General features: G+C 34.6%; 1 protein-coding gene across 4 annotated transcripts in view; it reads right to left on the bottom strand.

Moving 5' to 3' along the window:
* GRIK2 (glutamate ionotropic receptor kainate type subunit 2) overlaps positions 1-24,081 on the bottom strand; it is a 648,000-nt gene that overhangs the window by 192,163 nt on the left and 431,756 nt on the right. For all 4 annotated transcript variants that reach the window (XM_081795767.1, XM_081795769.1, XM_081795768.1 and 1 more), the window contains exon 10: positions 20,021-20,227. In XM_081795767.1, coding sequence (XP_081651893.1) covers positions 20,021-20,227 — 207 coding nt within the window. The remainder of the gene's footprint in view (positions 1-20,020; positions 20,228-24,081) is intronic.

Here is a 24,081-nt window from a genome sequence, read left to right as displayed (position 1 = left end):
TTTATTTGTAATGTTGATCCCCAGGTGAGAGAACATTATCTTATATCTTTAAACACTAAATTGCCTTTTTAAGCAAGACAAATTGAACATAATAAAATATTTGTGTGTTGTGTGCATGTGCACATACACGTGTATTGCTGCAATTGATTCATCACAGTTGTTGAGTGAGAGATGTTGTTGACCAGTACCCAGTGTATAATATCTTAGGAGAAAGTGATTAGAAATCATTTATATTGATTTCAATGCAGTGCCTTTTTTTATGACCTTGACTAGTGTTTATAAAATAACAGTTTGCCTGGAAATATTTTTGTGATACACAACTTTGATCATGTTAGATAGACCCTCATGGTTCATTCAGTGTCACCTTTCCACCGAGATTTTCACATGGCTCCAATCTACTTATATTCTCTCCTTGGTTGAGATTTACTCTCCATCCTTCATGCACGCATCATGATACTTCATGCTTTAATCAATCTGTTGTGGTAATTCCAAATTCATATCTACTTTCTGTACTGTATTAAATACTGGGGAGAGAGGAGTCCAAGTCTAAGTGGTTGTTATGTCATTGGCAGTGACTTGCATAGAACATTGTACAAAGTAGTCCCTTCAATAAATAAATGAAATAAATGTATTTTGGGCTTCTTGTTTAATATAACTTTTTATACAATGATATTAACCACATTGCTCTTTTTCATTTCCATGTTTTTTGTTTAATAAATTAAATACTAAATTTTTAATTTTCATGTCCTCCCATTTAGGGACTGGGGTCAGGAAAATGTAATTTCTCTGAAAATGGAATTGACAATACCAAAATCTAATATATAATGTGAAGAACTAAGTATTTGTGGAAATATCCCTCCAGACATATTTCTAGAAAGATTAAATAAATAGAAAAATATTTTCAGTTCAGAATAACTCAAATGAAGAAATTATGAATCCAGAGATTTTGAGCTGACATTTGCCGAGTGCATTTGAAATCCTGTAATCCTCATCTAAAGCTTGAGATTTAATGAGCCAACAGCCCAAAGCAGAAGGTAAGTCCTGGGTCCCATGCAAAATGAATGATCAGATTGGAGAATTTATTATAGAAAGCCAATACACCCTAGTACACCCATACTCAGTGGGTCAACTAGAATAAAGCCCCCCCCCCCACAGAAATAGATGATGGGGAGTCATACTTGACTTAGTCTTGGCTTTAATTAAATGTGAGTATAAAGGAAAAAAATGCCTACTCTGGGCATTCTTAATGACTTATCCTCCTTCATATGGTGATCTCCAAAAAAAAAAAAAAAAAAGTCAAAAACAAAGTTTAATAGGTTCTGGTTTGGATTTGTCACTAAAGACCTAGCAGAAACTCAGATAAAATTTCTCTGGAGAAATTCATATTGATAAAAGTCTCAAGTATTTCAACAAATAATGTTTCAAGGATTATGTGTTCTCTAACCATAAAATACCAGATAGTACCCAGTAAGACAAGTCATTCTGAACAGACTCAGCAGAAATAATAAGTTGCAGGATCAGATACTCAAGCATTCCTATATTAAAGTTATCTACATATAATATAAACATAAATTAAGTATTACAGGAATAAAGAAATAAATGTGAAAACACAAAGAGCAAAATGAAAAAGCAGATGTGTCAGAAGTAATTATACGGATTGTAGCAGAGAGAGAAAGCAATGGGAAAATAGAGTTGAAAAGCCATAGAAGTTCCAAATAAATCTACTCAGATTTCCAAAAGGGGATAACACACATGATGAATAATGGCTGAGAATTTTCTGGGATTGAGAGATGCCATGAATCCTCATGGGCTCTGTCAATGTAAATTAAGCAAGATAGATAAATGGGAACTGAGATTCATCTGAATGATGCCAAAAATACCAAAGATGGAGAGAAGATTTTAAAAGAAGTCAGAGGAAAAATACAAGGAAATATGATGGCATAATAATTATATAGAACAACGATGAAAGTCAGAAAGAGTGGGCCGATATGCTCAAAGCTCTGAGAAAAAACAACTGTTACCTTAAAATTGTACAGCAGCAAAACTATCTGTCAGGAATGAGGGTGAAACAAAGACATTTCCAATTAAAAAAAAAAAGTTGGTAAGAGAAAGAATTTACTACCAACAGAGAGGCACTACTGAAGTGTATTATTTTGAAGACAAGATCCCACAGAAGAATGTCTGTGATAAAAGAAAAAACTGACCAAAGCAAATCATTGTGTTAAATGTGTTCAGTCTAAACAAATATCAAATATATACAACAATAGTATTAATGGTGTATTTTTAATATTAAATAAAAATCAAGTTATAACTAAAATAATAGTAGATGTCAGCAAGGCATTGATCAGCTTAGTTTCTAAGGTTCTTGCACTGTTTTGGAGAAAGACAAAGCACTGATTAATTGGTATCTTGTTAAGAATGGTTATAAAAATAGGACTAAGTTAATAAGTAAAAACAAAAAAAGTTTATAGCTTCATACTGGTAGAGGAAAAAAAAGGAGTAAGTCCAAAGAAACTTCATTCAATCCAAAGAGGTCAAGAAAAGAGTAAAAGGGGGAAAAAAAGAAGGAAGCAAATTTAGGTGATAAAAATGAAAACTGAATGTGTTACTATTATCAACCTAATCAAAACAAGCAATTGTTTATTAAAAAAAAAAAAAAAAAGGACAGCCCACTTAATTGTATTGTAACATCCTTGAGATAGATGTTTTCTCCAAGCAGGTGTGTGATGGTCTGCCAAGCAAAATGAGACAGAAAATAGTACATTTGGATTTTTATCCCTAGAACGGATGCTCTGATTCTCAATACTCTGCATTAGTACTTAGAAAGAAATATCACCAGAGTATAGGACAAGTATACTTCATGCTTGAGTATATGCTTGATGCTCTATACTGATATACACTCTCTATACTGAGATTACCTGAAATTTGTCCTTTGGCTCTTTGTCCACTGATTTGTAAGTTGGCTTCTAATTGCATCTATGGAATAGAAGTAAGAAAGCTGAGAAGCACAGGTCCCTTTTATTACACTCATGTGAAAATTAATATTCTGATTTAAAACCAGTTCTATGTGTTTAGTTAGCTCAATAATTCCTGAATAACGGTGTAATAAATGCTGGGGACTTGCATAACTATAATAGAGATGCAGAATCAACAGATCTCTGCTTTGGAATCATCACCATGCGTGGGTACCTCTGCCAAGAAGCTGATGCCAGTTTTAAACATGTTTAACTCAATCTTATCCTCAGTCCATGAAGCACAGCTCATCAATCAGCTTATTATCAACATATTTTTTTTTAAATATTGACCTTCAATTGTTTATATGCTGGTGGGAAATAAACATAAAAGTTACCTAGTCTATGTAATGGTTTGTGTAGGAAAGCAGGTAAAATATACATGAGAAATTTTGGAATAAATAAAAGATAATAGGAAATAACCTAAGAAAATAAGTTGAGATACAATATGAAGTACGCTCTTGGCTCTTTAAAGGTGATAGGAAGTAGTGACAGGGTGAATCAAATGCCTATTTGAATCTATCAAAGTAAGAGAATAAAAGCATATGGTTACTGAGCAAATGTTTGGAGCATTTCAATCACAAATCATGGGTAAGAAATTTGGTAGACATGAATTTCATATTCCTGGGTGACTGCAAAGTAAAGTATAAAATTATCATGGAAGCATCAAGACAATGAATTTTTCGACTGGAGTATAGAAAGGTGCACTGCAGTTTCAAAGAGAGAAATATTTATAATACAATCTAAAAATGTTTCCATCCAAAGAGATTGTATTAAGGTGCTTAAAAGATAAACTTTCAGATGACCGGGATGACTTTTTCCCTAAGGTGCTGAGGCTAGAATTGTTACTTTTATACTGATGATCCTTTGACTACAAAACACACATCTCTCTTCTGCTCTTGCCCTGAAGACAAGCTATCTTTCAATAGTGTCAGATGCAATCAAGTCCCATTTGACTTATACAACTATAATTGTGACAATTCTGACCTTTTTATACTATTATTTTGGGGGATTTAAGGACACTCACTTTGTTTAAGCGTCTTACCCTGAGTGTTTTCCAGTGCTCTCTCACTGTCTCATTGCTTATTGTCTGATATATCTGACAGTATCTGTTTAAGAAACCTTTGAAAATGACTTTCCTATGTGTCTACATTAGGAATAGTGTTTCAGAATGCCTTTATCTCTTATTCCACAGAGATGATTCATTTCTCTACTTTAAAATTCTAAGTTCTACAATCTTCTATGATTTTACCTTTTTTCAGAAGGAATCTGTGATGATATCATAGCTTTCTTTTTGAGTACTCACAGATATGTAAAGTTTACTGCATTTCCCTAGTGTGGAGAATAGAAGAGGCTGGGTGGATAATTTATGTCTATTTATTTTACAGACTTCTATTGACCATCTCCACCATGTGTGAAACCCTGTGGTAGGTATTGTGAGAGATGCCAAGAAGAACATGAAATCATTTCTGCCTCAGTCAAGACACTGACATGTGAACAGGGGAGACAAGGCACGTATGTTAATAGCTAGAGTATGATGATTGGGGGTATTCATTTGAGGTATATCCCTATTTATAAGTAGTTTCATAAGTGGAGTTGGCTAAACTGCCATAGATAAAAAATAGAGTTAATGTATTTAACTAATACTCATGAAGTATCTATTATGTGTTAGCCATGGTGTTAAGTCATAGAGATGTAATTTTCCCTAGAGTGAATACTCTAACTCCGAGAGAAGCCATTGAAAAACAGAAAGTCACACTAGAGAGAATATTTTTTAATCTAAATATTGCTAAAAAATTAATCTACAGTGAACAAAGAGAGTCTAGTGTATGATCAGGTAACAAAATTAATCACTTCCATGGAGAAGAAACTACTAAGGACAGAAATGATTTTTATATTGTCTAATACCAAGCTAAATATTATCACATAAACAAGTAAATAAATTTGTACTTGAATAAATCCCATGGACAATTTCCTTTTTAAAATACATCTTTAAAATCATTTTCCAATGATCCAAGTTGGATAATATTTTTTAAGAAACTTGATCAGAAATATCATCAAAATTAAATAGTTAAAAAAAAGCAAAAATAAACAAACAAAAACTTCTTGTTCAGTGACTGTATCTTTATCAAACTGAATGTCCTGGTAGGGGAACCAGGAAAACTTAAAATGTATTTAGAAATGAATATGCATGATTTTGGCATAGAACAATAGTGGTTAATGTTAGCGTAATGGTATACTATCAGACAAATGCATTCTCAATAAACTGTTATTAATTACTAAAAATAAATCTATTAGAAAAAGACATTTAGGGGCGCCTGGGTGGCTCAGTTGGTTAAGCGTCCGACCTCAACTCAGGTCACGATCTCGCGGTCTGTGGGTTCGAGCCCCGCGTCGGGCTCTGGGCTGATGGCTCAGAGCCTGGAGCCTGCTTCCGATTCTGTGTCTCCCTCTCTCTCTGCCCCTCCCCCATTCATGCTGTGTCTCTCTCTGTCTCAAAAATAAATAAAACGTTAAAAAAAATTAAAAAAAAAAGAAAAAGACATTTAGAAACTTTTTTTTTACTTTATGTTAATCCTCTATTGACAAATTTTCTGAATTAGCCAGAGTTTATCTTAAATTGATGTGTATTTGAATACATTTAAATATATTGACCAAGTTATATTTTACTCCTTTAGTCACATGTGATGTTATATAAAATAATATCCTTCAGGTAAAACCACATGCTGAAATTAAATTAACAGCAACACTAAAAATAGCATATTGGAAAAACATTCTGTCATATTAGAATTAAAGCTTAATGACTTTCTTGATCCTTTTCCTTCTAGACAGGATTGGATATATATACCCCTCAGGTTTCCCAAAATGTCTTGGGAATATCTCTATTATTGCATTACCTGAAGCACATAAAAATTACTTAAGTGCCTCTCTCACTCTAGGATTCATGTTTATGTTTAAATTTTCAGTGCCTAAAATTGTGCTGTGCACAAAAATACTGAATTAATAATATTGCATTATATTTCCAGTAGGGGATATCATGAAGAATATCTTATTTTAGAAATTATATATATATACATTATTCAAATTTACTTTGAAAACCAACTCCACATACTTTCATGATAGGAAAATTCAATTATAGTTAACAAAGAAATGGTATTTCTTCTATTAAGAAAATCCATGCTGTGGTTTTCCTTTTTAAAATTTTTCAGTTTTTGTTCAGGACTTTGTTTTGTGTCTGTTTAGATTTGTTTTATGTTCTAAAGCAAATGTCATTTAAAAAACACATTTGTTTATATCTATTTTCAGTTACATTTATTCTGCTTTTCTAGTAATAATAGATGCAAATCAGTGTTTATTATTTAATAACACACAGATGTTCCATATACCACAGATAAACAAACTTTCCAGCCCACTGCTTCAACAGTGCCACTGTAAATTCATTCTCTGAATCAAATGCAAACTTTTTATTATTGAACTCATGTAATTCTAGATTTTAGAGCTGCTTGTGTGGGTAATTTTCTCCCAGAATACTCTTTCCCTTAATTTATATTTCTACATTCATTTTTATATAACACTTTGTTTGAGATATCAAATTCCCAACTCAAGCCTTCTCATTCCAATCTGTTACCTCTGTTCATTTATGAAGCTTTTGGAAGCTTTATTTTTTATTTATTTATTTATTTATTTATTTATTTATTTATCTATCTATTTATTAAAGGCTTGCCTAAGCTTGGGGAAAAAGTAAAGGAAAAGTTTCAATGCCTGGCAGGGAGAGACTGATTTGCTGTCTACTGTTTCATAAGGGGCAAAATTACATATAGAAGGTATGGAACCATACAGGAATTTGTGTATGTCTATAGGAGTCTCTATAATAACAACTTAGCATTTTACTTCCACTTAAGATTCAAATTATGTGTTTGTACTATTTTTTTGATAACATTTATGTCTGAAACACTTATTTTACTGATATCTTAAAGTATCTTGAGTTCAGGAATCATATTTGAAGAACTTAGTAGTATCCATGAGAGATTTATTCAGTAATTTATTATATAATTGCAAAATAAAACAATTCTTTGTTTTTTGTTTTTTTTTTTTTTTTTTTTTTTTTTGCTATAAATTACAACTAAATAGTGAACTGGCAAGAGATTGTGATTAGGGAAGAAATTCTTTTAAAAATCTTGAGAATACATCCTAGGAAAAAAAGTTAAAAAAAATAAGTATTTCTAAACATAACCTCAATGTTAATGTGCAATTACATAGGAGGAGAAATTCTTTATTACACTAGTAATTAAAAAAATTAACACTTAATATGTCTGATTTGCTTTTTTAAAAAATAAAATATAATCATTATTTTTAAGAGATATTGCTAATGCTATAATTAACACTGTCTTTCCCAGAACAGACATTCAATAAATGGTTGTTGAGTATCAACTGTAGGATAATTTCCAATGAATCTTATACAGTACAAATCAGAATTATACTGGTTGTGATATCCTACTCCTAGATTAACTTTCTCATCTTTGCCTCTGAATTATTAGACAGTACATTTTGACTGTGACATGTTGCTTTTTAAATCTTGAGGAAAAAAATTCAGTTATAAAGAATGGATTAGCCATTTTTAACATGTCACAATTTCCCTAATTCCTTACCTTTAATGTCTGAGATAATAGTCACAGGATTTCTCATTAAAAGTAAAAACTACTTGTGGGACACCTGTGTGGCTTAGTCAGCTAAGCATTAAGTATTTGACTTTTAGCCAGATCTCATGTCATGATCTGTGGGTTTCATGAGTTCAAGCCCCACATCAACCTCTGTGCTGACAGGCAGAGACTGCTTAGGATTCTCTCTCTCCCTCTTTCTGCCCCTTCCCCACTCATGCTGTCTGTGTCTCAAAATAAATAAATAAAATAGAAAAGTAAAAACTACTTGCTTTCCGAAGTTTGTTTGTTTGTTTAACAAAGAAAGGAAAATTATTACCAAATATGTTGTAGCTTAGAGTATTTGGGGTCTTCATGAAAGGAACAGAAGGAATTGAGACTTTTATTTAAGTTGAAGTCCAACACATGTATGTGGGCATAATAAACAAATTGTAGGTGGGCAAAAGAGCTATATTTGAAAGAAAAAAATCTTAGCCTTTTAAATAATAGGAAAATATTTTCATGAGCTTCAGTTAAGGAAGAATTTTTCCAACATGCACAAAAACATCACAAGCCATAGGAAAAATTAATAAATTCGAGAAACTCAAACTTCAAAACTTCAATACGAAAACACAGGCACACACATTTTAAACAAATTAAAAAATAAAGTCCTAACTGGGATAAATATTTACATTATTATTATTCAGAAAATATAACAAATTACTATGTATCAATCATAAGTCAAAGGAAGCAAATGGGAAATTCAGAGGAGAAACTCATCTATAAATGTACAGGGAGGAAAAAGAGGCTAACAATCAGGGAATTGCAAATTAAAGCAATGAGATTTCATTTGCATGAAGATTAACCGAATTCAAATAGTGAGAACCTCAAGTTAGTAATTTTGCAGACAAACAGAAACTATCCTATGGGTGGAAATGTATATTAATAAAATAATCTGGAGAACAGTATTTTCAATATCTTATGAAATTGGAAACGTATATGAACACTGAACAATTCCTTTCTCAGCAGACCCTTTTGAGAAGGTCTTACATAGGTGCTCTAGGAGATAAGATAAGACTGGAGCTTCATAACAGCATTGGTTTTTGTTAACATAACACTGGAAATAACTTCAATGTCTCTCAGTAGAGGACTAGTTAAATAAAAATGGCACATTCCTATCATAGAGTACTATTGAGTGATTTACATACAATGGACGAGAAAAATACCAAACTTAAGATAGTGGTTACATTTGGAGAGGAATGAGGGAAATGATATTCTATCTTTTGTGCTTGACTTGGAAAATTACTAAATTGAGAATTTTTATGGTAACTAAGGGACTTCACCATCATATGCAATGTCATATATTAAAAGAAAAACTTAAAGCAAAGGAAACAAACCTGCTAACAGTCATCACTTTTGGGTCGTGGGAAATTATAAATAAATTTGCACATCTATTTTTTAGTTATTTTTCCTAAAATTAAAAAAGTGACAATAGTATTACTACTCTTCAATTTTTTTGCCTGAAAATACTAGAATGCTTCCACTAGAGTGCAAAATTGAGACAACATACTATCAAAACTCAAAGCTACAGTGTAAGTCAATCCCCATGTATTTAAAACCGTTTTTTGACTTAGTCTTTCAATTTTTTGTGATAATACCTGGAGCCTCTTTAAGTTCCCTGAAAAACAAATATTTGATTTCCTTCCTAGAATATAATAAAAGAGCAATCAGGAGGCAAAAGCAGAGTATAGTAAGGTCCTGTTAGGCTCATTTATGAATCATAAAAGGTTTGATAATGTTAAATACCAATTGCAATGCTAAGACAACATGCTGGGAAGCATTCATGCAGCTAGAAATCCATAGCGTCATGGGTCTTCTTAAAAATAATGTAAAATAAGAGTGAATTAGATCCCAATAGACTTCCCTCTTTGCCATAGTTGTTTGATACACTGAAACAGAATTTCTCACTGTTTTTTAAGATATCTATCAAATGATCAAGCTTGTGTTTATCTTTAAAATTTCTACCGCATCTGAAGTTATACAAAGGATCTTCATCAAGAAGAAAAGGAAAAGCTTTTATTGACCAATACACTCTCTTACCAACAACAAATGGTTAATGATATTAAGACACAAGTCTCTTTACGCACAGAGAAGTCGTAACTTTCTAAAAGTAGTTGGCACCTCTAAAAGATCTAGGTTTTAAATGTTACTTAGAAAAAAGCATACACACTTTTTTTGAGACAGAGAGAGTTGGGGAGGGGGGTGAGGAGGCAGAGGGAGAGAGGAGAATCTTAAACAGACTCCACAGTCAATGTGAAGCCTCATGTAGGGCTCAATCCCACAACCCTGGGATCATGACCTGAGCCAAAACCGAGAGTCAGCCTCTCAGCCGACTGAGCCACATAGCGCTCCCCCTGCTTTTTTTTTTTCACACACACCTCTAATAGTCTAATACTCTAATCTACACAATTCTAATGAGGTAAAGGGAATGAGAATATGACTTTAAAAACCTCTGATTTTTCAGCTATAATTATAAAAAATAGAACCCAAATTCCCAAATTTGCCCAGGTAAGAAGTAATTGTGGATTTGCAGGTGTAATATTCCCTCAAACATTTTATCAGCATTAAGACACTAAGTCAGGAAAGGCCCAGAAGACCACTGGTTTAAGAGTGTGCTGAAATTTGCCTCAAGCTGGGGTGTATTCGGTGGGAAGGATGAAAAGGCAAAGAATTTCAAGTAACAAGGAGTGTCTGTGGTCTATTTTTGACCTGGACATACACAGACTTTGCATACTACTGTATTAATTTATGTATGTTTACAAGTATAAATTCTGCTGAAGTTTCCCACTGCCAAGGCAAACATCACCAGAGATTTGAATGTAATTTAACTGCCCTTGTCTCCTTTAAGTAGTCCCATAATAACATGTGCTGCTGGCTTATTGCAGCTTAGGTGTTTTCCCTCATGCTTATGAATAACTCTAGTTGGCTTTATGAATAACATACTCACAACAGTAGTCTCATGAGCCCGTAAATGAGTTATTAGCCATAAAGAATACACCACCCAAAGCTACAAGTAAAATTTATGCCTAGCTTAATAACATGGTTGCGTTAGCAAGGTTCTGTGTACTCCCCACTACTAACTCAGGCGCTTATAGAGTAGGCAGTTAGGTAAACATGAGCTGGAGACAAGGGTGGTGATAAATACGTTACCATTAGAAACCTAAGGGCACAGTATCCTGACTTATAGCTTTCAACATCCTGGCGTTGTGGCTTCCAACACCGTGGGGCTGACAGACCAGGAGCCACAGGTGCACAACATGTGCTCTCCTCTTCAACCTCGGCTCCAGGGTAAACTATAGCTTCATTATAATATATTTACACTGGGGTTTTGACACCCCACCCCACAGCAGTGGGGAAAGATGGCCATGACAGTTCCAGTAAGAACCCTGTAGGGCCAAAACTACCCATCCTGACCATTAGGAGGAGTCACTTAAATGATTGGAAATAACCCCAGAGACTCCTCACCAGCTATGACCCATAAGCTAAGCAAACATTAAAAAGAAAAGACACTCTTAACCCCAGTGCAGTTGGCCTCTCCAGGCCTGCCCCCTCTACTATCATGAGGGTGTACTGTCCTTAATAAACTGCTTTGTGCTTGCTGCTTTCCTCCTGGCTGTCTTTATTTGAGCGCAGATCCTCAGGTAAATGTTCTGTAGGGAAACTTAGAACCGAGATCTCCGTTCACAGAACAAAGACTCCCACCAGTAATAGCGGAATAGCTAAATTTGGTTTTAAGAATGAAAAACTTGATAAAATGCTTCATAAAATACTATACAAAAAGTTACAATGCTATACTTTCAAGAGAAAAAGATGTCACTGTGTATTTCTTTACTTGATCCTTGAACAGAAACTTTCACTGGGGCCTTGGGAAGGCAACATAAAAATAAAAGAATTTGGAAAATATGTAGCAATTTCTCTAAAGAGCATGGTGCTTGAGTTTAACATTTGTTGTGGAACACTGTTGAACATTTGTGTCGTTTTCTCAATAAATATTCTTTAATGCTGACCACTTTCTGCAATTGTGTTGTGTCTCCCAACTATTTTCAGTATATTTGAAGCCAATAAATACTACCTAGTATACCTCAGTGCAGTGAATTGATAAGACGAAATAGTGTCCTGATTTAGATTTTAGTGTGATGACTCACAAAAAAATATAAACTTTTGGGGACGCCTGGGTGGCTCAGTCAGTTAAGCGTCCGACTTTGGCTCAGGTCATGATCTCACGGTCTGTGAGTTCGAGCCCCGCTTCAGGCTCTGTGCTGACAGCTAGGAACCTGGAGCCTGCTTCAGATTCTGTGTCTCCCTCTCTCTCTGACCCTCCCCCGTTCATGCTCTGTCTCTCTCTGTCTCAAAAATAAATAAACGGTAATTTTTTTTTTAAATCAACTTTTATAGCTGCCCAACAAACTTCAAATAGAATGGCCCATGACACTAATCATAACTCAATAGACAGCCTGAGGGAAAGATCTCTTAGAATTAAGATGTTACCAAAAAAAAGCAGGTCATCTGGGGTGCCTGGGTGGATCAGTAAGTTATATGACCAACTTAGGCTCAGGTCATGATCTCACGGGTTCATGAGTTCGAGCCCCACGTTGAGCTCTGTGCTGACAGCTCAGAGCCTGGAGCCTGTTTCAGATTCTGTGTCTCCCTCTCTCTTTGCCTCTCCCCCACTTACACTCACACGCTCTCTCTCTCTCTCTCTCTCAAAAATAAATAAACATTAATTTTTTTAAGCAGGTTACCTACATAAAGGGAAAACTGCCTAGATTGCTGCTCTACTTCCTCTGTGGTAGGGCATATACCATTAACATTTTTTTAAAATTTACCAAATTATTTGTTTCTGAGCAATTTTTAGTTTAAACATGTATTTCAGAGGGGCACCTGGGTAGCTCAATCAGTTAAGCATCTGACTTAGGCTCAGGTCATGATCTCATGGTTCCTGAGTTAAAGCCCTGCATCAGGCTCTGGGCTTTCAGCCCAGAGCCTGCTTCAGATCCTCTGTCCCTCTCTCTCCGCTCCTTCCCTGCTCTCTCTCTCTCTCTCTCTCTCTCTCTGTCTCTCTCAAGTAGGGTGCTTGAGTTTGACATTTGTTGTGGAACACAGTTGAACATTTGTGTCATTATTTCGATAAATATTCCCTCTCTCGTGTGCACTCTCTCTCTCAAAAATAAATAAACATTAAGAAAAAAAACCTTTAAAAGTGTATTTAAGAAGTGGTAGGTTGAGATTTCAAAGGATTTAAGCAAGGAAAATATATCCCTTCACTTTCAGTTTTAATAGAATTCAAACTTGACACACTCAAACCATAAAATAAATACAGGGAGGTCCAAACATGTTTTGACTTTTCTTATAATGATTACTTTATCTTTAAAAAAATATTAAATAGTAATTTTTTAATCGGATGTCCCTACTTTGCCGAAACATCATCCTCCCCCACTTATCTTGCCTATTGCTAATCTCACACTGAATTTGACTGTCTATTAGTTCTTCCCCATGTTTAATTCTAATATAAAACCACCAAGACATAGATCAGTTAGGTAGAAAAGTAATAAGATATTTGAATACCAATGTTCAAATTAATAAATTTTACTATTAAAACTTAATGCCAATATTACTGACTCTGATTCAAAATTAATATCAGTAGCAACTATAATTCCTACATTTTTTACACTGTAATAGTGTCTCTACTTTTTACTTCTTAGTCCTCAATAAGAATACTCATTAACAATATAGTAGAAAGAATAATGCAAATTTTGTACTTATTAGTTGTACCTCTAATGCTTATCTACTATAAGTCAGGTACTGCATTAGAGAATTTATATATATCTTCCTAATGATTAATATGATATTATTTCTATTACTTTTGCAAAAACTAAGACTCAAAGAGTTTAAGGCAATGTGCATAAAACATCAAACTACACAGCAGAAGAATTAGGATTTTATTCCACATCTGTCTTACCAAGGACTTACTAGTACCCCATGTTGTACAGCCCTGCTATAGAGATGATGGAAGAGAAAGGTGCTTTCAGCAGGAAGGCTTGTCACTTTTCAAGGACTAACTGCCTCAGGGAGCCACTTTCTCTTAATATCTTTCTGGGGTTGTATCTTCATATTGCATCACCAAGATTCATCCCTGGTTAGATCATAATAGATTTGAGAGATCATACCAAACCCTCAAAAGGACAGAGGGAGAAGGTGCTAAAACCAGCTTTACTAGAATAACAAGACCTGCAACTGTAAGGGAAAATACAAATTAAACCCAGGAGGCTCAGTTCTCCTTGTTGAAAATAAAGGAATCAATCGCTTCCCCTTTTCCTAGAACATTTACTTTAGAAAACTTGTAACTTCTTTCTCTCTTTTATACACACACACACACACACACACACACACACACACACACACACATTAGCCATAAGATTTTATATATATACAAATATATATTTATTTATTTATCTTAAATATATATTAAAAGGCCAATTAAGCCTCTTGTCATCTTTATGACTCACCAATGCCTTTCTCAAGGATCTGGGAAGTATCTCTTTGAAATGTAATCACCAGGGAAGATAACACCCTATTTCCAAATTTCCATGGGAAAGTAGAAGCCTAACTTAGGTGGGTGGGAGCCTAAAAACCACCTTTCTCATAAAGACCTGGGAAGTGTATTTTTCTATGGAATAAAACCAATTAGCTAACACAGATGGTCACCCCAGTTTCCAAATAAATCTAGGAGGAACTATGTGTGATAAATGGTGCTTTCAAGCCTTCTTACTTGAGGACCAGTTATTATTTATCTTGAGAACATGTATACAATGGGTTGTGCCTTCCTGACTATAAAAAAGGGTGAGATTGCTTTCTGCCTTTGTAATCTCTTAGTGAATTGACTGTGATGTGCATCTCATTCTGATTTAATGCCTATTCATTAATAAAATTATTTTATTTTTCATCTACCTTTATGGAAAGATTTTTGGGGTTGGAAAGAGATTTTATTTTTAATTGTATTTCTTCCTCACAATACTTGCATAAATATAACCTCTTGATAGCTATCTCCATTCTACTTAACCTAGTCAAACCTAAAACAAACAAACAACAGCAACAACAACAACAACAACAAAATGCTAAAAAATGGACTGGCACATAGTTGGTATAAAATAAATATTAGTTGCCTCTGCATCCAAGTTCATATACAAATAAGTGGCATAATTCAGATTCTATCCAATAAATAAGGGTATGGTATGGACACATAACCCAGGTCTGGCTATTCCAACTACTGCCTTCCCAATCGTAGCTTTTTGGATTACTTCACAGATGAGCACATGGTCCAACTTAATCCAGCCGATACCCCTCCATCTACCCCAATCCCTCACCATGGATTTTGCTGAAACTTTGGCAAAAGAAGACCTCTATCTCTTTCAAAAGGAGATCCCTAAGAACCAGGTAAGCCTAGAACAAAGTTTCTTAACTTCAGTAAGACTGATATTTGGAGCAAATAATTTTTTTTGGAGGGGAGGGGCTATCTTGCACATTGTTTAGAGGTTAGCACCACTGGCCTCTATCCTCAGATGCCGGTAGCAACATCTCCCCCACCTCCTTAAGTCAAGACAATAAATAATGTCTCTCAACATGGCCAAAAGTCTCTTGGGAAAAGACTCTTGGGTTATCCTTCCAGTTGATAACCATTGGTCTAGAGCCACCTTGGGTCGCCTTTGTCACCATATGGAAAGAAAGTACTTAAGAATAAAAACTACAGAGGAGAGTAAAGCCAAGAGACAAAAAGGCAGCAAAGGAGGTGTCAGACATTAATGACATACTTTAAGACCCTGAATCCAATTATACTTGAAATGAGAACCACCATAGGACTTTTTTAGTAATATGAGATATTTTTTAAAGTATATCTGTGTAAGCTATTTTTAGCCATGTTTCTGACACTTGTACCTGAAATAGTCTTGATTGATTTCTTAACTACCATACAACATACATACAAATAAATATGACAAATATTAAGCTGGTAATTAAAGTGTGACAGATGTTATGCAAGAAGGGTAGTGTGGAAGCTCATAGCAGGTGGGCTTCCTGGGGTGGGGTAGGGAAGCATCACTGGACAAGTATATCTGAAGTTAAGTAGAAGTAATTCAGATGAGGTGATTTGGGTGGAGGTTGAAGAGAGTGGTACAGTCAGAGAACTAGCCTAAAAGCTTTAAAAGAGAACAAGGCCGAAAAAAGTCCACCTGGGTTTGGTTGGAGAGGACAAAATAGATGAAATATAGAGAGGTGTACCAGTTAGCTTCTCAACAGAAAACAGATGGCACACTCAAATGATAACTGAATAGGATCTGTTTACAAAGAGAAAAATTAATTACACAAGTCCGGGTGGAGGGTAGAATATTGATTCTCAAATTTCAGCGAACATCAGAATCACCATTAGGGCTTGCTGAAAGAAAGATTGCTGGGCTCCATCCCAGAGTTATAGATCTAGTAGTTCTAGGTTAGGGCCTGAAAATTTGCATTTCTAACAAGTTTGCAAGTGAAATTGATCTACAGGTGTGTGGAACATATTTCAAGGACCACTGGTGTTGAGAAGTTTTAAGGGATGGTGCAGGAACCCAAGGCTAATAGCACCTAAGCTATAACCATCCTGAGATCTGAAGAAACCAACCTATGTAGGGTGTAAATTGGAACTGAGAACAGGAGATAGATTTGTATAGATCAGGCCTCATAATAAGAAACTGGCATTCCTTGTAGGCACACAGCCAGCTCAAGCCAACATCTCAGGGAGCAAGGAGGGAAATAAATATTCTGACCTCACTCTCCTCCTTCCCTTGGATCTCTTACTGGGAGCCCTGTTGATTTACTCCATGTAAGACAACCTCCCAATACAGAAAGCATGGTGGAGAAGATCTGAGAGTACATCTGGAGGGTAAAAAGAAGATTTCCATAACAGATATACAACAACCAAGTGTGGAAGTATTATAAATATATTATATAGTTGGTGCTATATTGTTAGGACAATGGAAACTACTGATAGATTTTATGCAAGAGAAAAGCATGATCAGATTTCTTCTTCTGAAACAACATCCTAGTTGAATGATATAGATAGATAGATAGATAGATAGATAGATAGATAGATAGATGTTATTCCAGGTAACAGTGGAGATGGAGATAAGTGAGCAGGTTTCAAAATTATTTAAGGACAGGGGCTCTGGGTGGCTCAGTCAGTTAAGTATCTGACTTTCGCTCAGGTCATGACCTCATGGTTTGTGAGTTTGAGCCCCGTGTCCTTCTCTGTGCTGACAAGGTCAGAGCCTGGAGCCTGCTTCAGATTCTGTGTCTCCCTCTCTCTCTGTCCCTCCCCCATTCACTCTCTGTCTCTGTCTCTCTCAAAAATAAATAATCATTAAAAAAATTATTTAAGGACCACACTCAATAAAACATGATGGAGTGAGAAATAATCGAAAAATCACTACTAAATTTTGGCTTAGGGAACCTATTGAATCATTGCTCCATGTACTGATATAAGAAATTCTTCAGAAAGAAAAGGTTTAAGAAATATAAACAATAAATTCAGTCTTGAATATTCTATCTTTGAGATGTTTATGAAATATTTAAGCAAAAAATATAACAGAGGTAGGTTGATATATGCATCTAAGGCTCATGCCTAAAGATGCAGAATAGTGAAATTTCAGTTTGAGCATGGTAATCAAGCTATGAGAGAAGATAAGCTTATCCAAAGAAAGCAAGGAGAGCAAGAAGTTTAGGATATTTATCTGATTATCAGGAAGAGTTACTACTTTGTGTTGAAATTAGCATATTCATAAATATGCAAACCAGGGTGAGGTTGTACAAAGAAAAATATATTGACTATAATCATCATTCTAGTTTAATATGACTCATGCTAAATATTAATAACCAAGGCTTGGTTGGCAATATGAAACATGAGGAAGGCACCAAGAAAGTGGATACTAGGACAGAATAGTACTCTACTAAAGGAAAAATAAAAGGTGAAGTGAAAGTTATGGCACTAAGAAGAATAAAATGATTCAGTAACTTGAAGCCCTCATCAGTGGTCTCAATCCAATACTACAAATAATTTTCTTGAGAAACAAATATCAACTGATAGAATCCCCCTTACTATTCCTTCATTTTGGGTGCCATCCTCTTTTATGCCATAGATCTAAATCATTATTTCCTAACCTTCATTTTCTACTTTTAATTTCTTTGAAAAAAAAATGGGCTATGTATGCAAAGGTTTGATGCTGGATATACATTTGTATTGGTATGTGCAAAATCCATTTTACACTCTTCCTGTATAAACTTCTAATTTTCCTTTAAAAATTCACAGTTCCTCAAATCTAAATCTATGTGGTTTTAAAAGGGATTCACCCTCACCTCCCAATTTCTTGTGTGAATATATTGCCTCCAAGCTATCCAGTGAGAATAGCACTTCCTTCCTTTTTTAAAAAAATATTTTTAAGTTTATTTATTTTTGAGAGAGAGAGAGAGAGAGAGAGAGAGAGAGAGAGAGAGACAGCAGGGGAAGGACAGAGAGAGAGGGAGAGAGAGAATCCCAAGCAGGCACCACACTGTCAGCATGGAGCCTGATGTGTGGCTCGAACTCACACACCATGAGATCATGACCTGTGCCAAAACCAAGAGTCGGATGCATAAACAACTGAGCCACCCAGGCACCCCAAGAATAGCACTTCCTTCTAAATGGGATAATTGGTTCAGAATCTAGTTTATGACCTTGGTCTGGCCAATGAAACCAAATTTGGGGTCCCTTGATTGAATTATAGGGTCCAGGTGTTTTACTTCTACTTGGATGGTTGATCTAGAACTGTTGGTAGCAATTGTTCTTGCCATCTGTTCAGAGGCACATGTCTAAGAGTAAAACAAATACAGAGAAACAAAGACTACATTGAGGCAAAATACCAGGTAAACTAAATCTTGATATTCTAAATCCAGCCACACTACCTCTGGACTTTACAAAGATGCAAACAAACAAGTTAACATTTTTGCTTAAACCAGCTTGAATTAGATTTCTGATGGTTGCTGCTACAGTAATATAAGTGAACATAAAGTTTAAGGTTTCATATCTGATTCCAAATCATATACATTTTCATCATCTTTAATAGATTTTACAAAGTAAAATATAAATGGGCCATTTATGCATAAGTTTTTAGAAATAACTGATTAAGCCTAGAACCTCAGGACCTTATTGAGTAAATTTCAAATAATTAATATGTTGAAGATTAAAGAAAAATAAGTTTAATGATAATTGTTTATTTGTTTTGTTATTCTGCTTCTAACCAAACCCTAACATCCCCTGATAGATAGATGATAGATAGATAGATAGATAGATAGATAGATAGATAGAGATAGAGACAGATCTCCCTTATTCCTTTACTCTTGATAATAAACTTTATAATTAATAGCAATGAAATATCTTCAAAATGTTGTGAAACTGCCTATTTTTGCTACTTCCATTAGTAAGGACTTTAATTTAGGGTACAGTTTTCATGGTTTTTTAAAAGCAAAATATATTTTGTTACTTTGTAGATATTTGGCAATAATTACATGCCTTAATATTATGGAAAATGTCAAAATAAACTTAAATGTTACAAAACACAAAGCCAAATGTAATATTACTATTATTTTTAAAAAATAATGAGATGAATTAATGAGATTAATTAATGAGATGAATTAATCGACACTGGCCAACTAAGAAATTATGAAATAATGCTTTCTTGACCAAAGAAGGAATGTCTGGCTTTATTCAACTAACTAACTAACTAACTAAATAAAATGTCTATCGCCAAATTAATACACTTAAAATACTTTATTTTACACAGTATCTTTATTCTATTCTTTTTGCATATAGATTTCTCTCATCTCTAAAGATAAGAAGTAACCTACCCTAATCCAGAAAATTTTCATCATAAAATTTAGAGTTCGCATCATCATTCCTTCTATTGATTATGAAGTCAGTATTATAAAAGTGAAAAAGAAATAAATTGTTGGGAAACCACATTATAATTTGCAAATTAGGACTAAATATTTCAAGATATTAAATCACTAAATACTAGTGAATTTAAAACAGACGACTCTCTCTAATAGAACCATACATCCCTCTTAGATTGTTTATATTTAAGGGCAAAAATAAGACATACTTTGAAAATAATTATTTAAGGAAATACATACTTGAAATATATTACCGCTCTTTGCCATTATTAACCCTTGACCATCAAAAACCTTTTAAAAAGTAAATATTTTAGCCATCTACCAAAGGTAATGATAAAAATGAGAAAAAAGGCTTACGTGATCAATCAGTTCACGGACCATTCCATTCCATTGTCCATTGGCATCATCTTGGGCTCCATATTTCCCATCCTCCACAAGCCTAATTTCATATGTAAAGCCAAGGATTGTAGATAACTCTCTGAGGAGGTCAATACAATAGCCCTCAAATCGATCATTCCCATAGAGAGGTTTGTCAGACTTCTTAAACAAGACATAGGGTTCTTCCTGGAAACAGTAAACATGAAGGTAGGAAATAATAGTTAATCATGAAACTATCAGAATTAAAGCTTTCCTTAGAAGATAGAATATTTCACATTAATTTAGAAATACAGACAATTTTATTTTTTCCTAATTGTAATTAACATAGTTTGAAAACCTAAGAAGGCAGATTACTTTTGGAATATTTGTGCTTCAAAGGAGAATATTTAACTATAATAATTTCATCATTACTATCTAATAAAAATATAATATGTCACATATCCCATATCATGTATCTTATGTCATATATAAGGGATAGTATATAATGCGATATATGCCATAAAATATGTAATACGTAAGATATAATTTCACATGATTACAATACCCCAGTTTGAATTATATCATTTAGTCAATATCTACTGTGCTATTTCAGTGGGATATATTGATGGAAAAATGAAAAAAAAAACAAACTACTGCCTAATTGCCTACTATGTGTTAAAAACTGTAGTATGGACTTTTAAATATTACCACAGTTTGTCCAAACAACCAAGAAAATCATAACCACTATATTTATTTATAGAAAAAGAAATAGTAGCTTACTTTGGAATATAGAAAAAGAAACACTTGTCAAGTGTTTATACATTCATCCAACAATATTTTATGAAGCGTCTACTATGAGCCAGCCCTCCTCTATATGAAAGAGAAATTTCTGAGTCATAAAGTTCATGATATATTTGAGGAAATAAATAATAAATGCCTAAACAAGTATAACACATAATTTCTGATACTGATAAATGGCATAAAAACATAAAATAGGGGAATAGGATACAGAACAACCTCAAGGTACTTGGCAAGATAAGAGAAAACAAGACAAAATTGAGAAATATGTCTGGAAGTCTTTGATGAGGAGATGAGAGATGAAGTAGAAACTAAAAGATGAAAAAGAATCTAGTCATTTGAAAATCTGACAGAAGAGAACTTCAGGTCAAGGATACAGCAAGTAAAAGCCTTAAGGCCAATATGACACTGGAGTGTTCCAGAAAGAGGACTACAGCCATCAGTGTGACAGGAATCACATCCAGTAAGTGAGGGAATTAGTTGAACAAGGTCAGAAATGTAGAAAGAATGAGGAGCCAAATCCTGTAAGGCTCTGAATAACAGGCCCTGTTAAAAATTCACATGTTTAATTAAGTACTAAGAGAATCCATGCATTAGCATACTTTCGTGGGGGCAGGTGGAACATGTATCTGTATCCAGATATCTGGTATCCAGAGTGCAGTTGGCAGTACTACTTATTTCTATTTGACTATGGGTAAAGCCTCTAGAAGGTGCTCTCAGAAACTGCAAAGTGGTGCTCTCAGAAACTGCAAAGACACTGCAAAGTGGAAAAACTAAAAAGGCTGCCATGCCAGTCCATCTAGAAAGATGACCACCCTCCTCCCAACCCTGGGAGAACAATACTCATCCCATGAGGGTCATCACACCTAAGGACATTTTAGATATGATAGTAATGTGTCCTCTTGTCCACACTCATCTCAGAAACAAGACTAATTCCATTTTTCTTCCCATCACTGTTGACCTGGCTTATCCCTGTACTATTTCATACACACTCCAACCTGACCAGTGTGCTGTCCTTCTGACACTCCTACACACTGAACTCTGTGCTAAAGAACTCTTGCTTAGAGATCAGCACATTGTTCCACATTTGTAACTAATTTTTGGAATTCCCTTCAACTTTTTGCTTTATTGGACCCACATCTTGATAACACTGCTTCTCCTTCAGCACGCGCTCTCTCTCTCTCTCTCTCTCTCTCTCTCTCTCTCTCTATATATATATATATATATATATATATCTCCACTATAAATAAAATTTTGAATATTTAAATATAAAAGCCATTAAACTTTTAGAAAATAAAAGCATAGGAGAGTGGCGCCTGGGAGGCTCAGTCAGTTAAGCATCCAACTTGGCTCAGGTCATGATCTCGCAGTCTATGAGTTTGAGCCCCACATCTGGCTCTGTGCTGACAGCTCGGAGCCTGGAGCCTGGAGTCTGCTTCAGATTCTGTGTCTCCTTCTCTCTCTGGCCCTTCCCCTCTCATGCTCTATCTCTCTCAAAAATAAATAAACATTAAAAACAATTATTTTAAAAAGCATAAGAGAAAATCTTTAGACCTGACGAAAAATGCACAATCATAGAAGAAAAAAAGTGAAAATTGGACTTTATAACAATTACATTTTTTTTTGCTTTGTGAAAGACACCATTAAAATTATAAAGGCAAGCTACTGAGCATAAAATACAACATTCATTTATTTATTTATTTTTAATGTAAATCCAAGTTAGTTAACATATAGTGTAATAATGATTTCAGGAATAGATTTTAGTGATTCATCATTTACATATAACACCCAGTGCTCATCCCAACAAGGTCCTCCTTAATGCCCCTTGCCCTTTTAGCCCATTTCCCCACCCAACACCCTGCCAGCAACCCTCAGTTTGTTCTGTGTATTTAAGAGAATCTTAAGGTTTGTCTTCTTCTCTGTTTTTATCTTTTTTTGCTTCCCTTCCCCTATGTTCTTCTGTTTTGTTTCTTAAATTCCACGTGTGAAATCATATGATATTTATCTTTTTCTGACCTATTTAGCTTAGCATGATATACTCTAGTTCCACCCACGTTGTTGCAAATGGCAAGATTTCATTCTTTTTGATTGCCGAGTGATATTCCATTATATTTATCAGTTGATGGACATTTGGGTTCTATCCATACTTTGGCTATTGTCAACAGTGCTGCTGTAAACATCGGGGTGCATGTGCCAGTTCGAATCAGCACTCCTGTATCTTTGGATAAATACCTACTAAGTGCAATTGCTGAGCCATTGGGTAGTTCTATTTTTAATTTTTTAAGGAAACTCCAAACTGTTTACCAGAGTGGCTGCACCAGTTTGCATTCCCACCAATAGTTCAAAAGGGTTCCTCTTTCTTCTCATCCTCGCCAACTTCTAACGTTGCCTGAGTTGTTCATTTTAGCCATTCTGACAGGTGTGAGGTGGTATCTCATTGTGGTTTTGATTTGTATTTTCCCGACAATGAGTGATGTTGAGCATTTTTTCATGTGTCTGTTAGTCATCTGGATATCTTCTTTCTGGAAATGTCTTTTCATATCTTTTGCCCATTTCTTCAATATCCAGTGCTCTGGCTTTTGGCCATTCTAATAGGTATGTATTGGTTTTTCACTGCTGCTTTAATTCAAAATTCCCTAAGGACATATGATATTGAACATCTTTTCATATACTTCAATGGAGTTTTATTAGAACTATTTTAATATGTAGACTATTTTACTAGTTAGGGTATTTTAATTACTAGTAGAACTATTATATTAGGACTATTTTACTAGCTTATTTTATTAATAGTCATTTTTCAGAGAGGTCACATAGCTAAGAGATAAAAGCTAAGAAGGGACTCAGCTAAGAACTCAGGTTTTCTAAATTCCAAAATACATACTTTCCCCATTATTTTATGTTGCTTTCTACACCATAAGAGCATTTGTAGAAAATCTACATGTACTGGAGTTTGAAATGGAATTAGATCAAACACATAGGAAACAGAAATTAATTTGTAACTAAAATCAAAGCTAGATATTTAGGCTTGCCATGAGGTAAAGGACAGTAAGGATCCTAATTTTTAGTACTATGTGATCACATATAAAATTTATTCTCCAGGGGCACAGAGAATACTACAAATGTGACAAATACAGTCTTCTTCCACCCCTGTGACTATTATACCCATTTTTCCTCTCTACTCTTCTTTTTTTAATTTTTTTTGTTTATTCATTTTAGAAAGACAGAGAGAGACAGAGCACAAGCAGGGGTGGGGCAGAGGAGAG

This window comes from Panthera onca, chromosome B2 (assembly GCF_046562875.1).
Source record: "Panthera onca isolate mPanOnc1 chromosome B2, mPanOnc1 haplotype 2, whole genome shotgun sequence".
Lineage (NCBI taxonomy): Eukaryota > Metazoa > Chordata > Mammalia > Carnivora > Felidae > Panthera > Panthera onca.
This window is presented reverse-complemented; position numbering and strand designations above follow the sequence as displayed.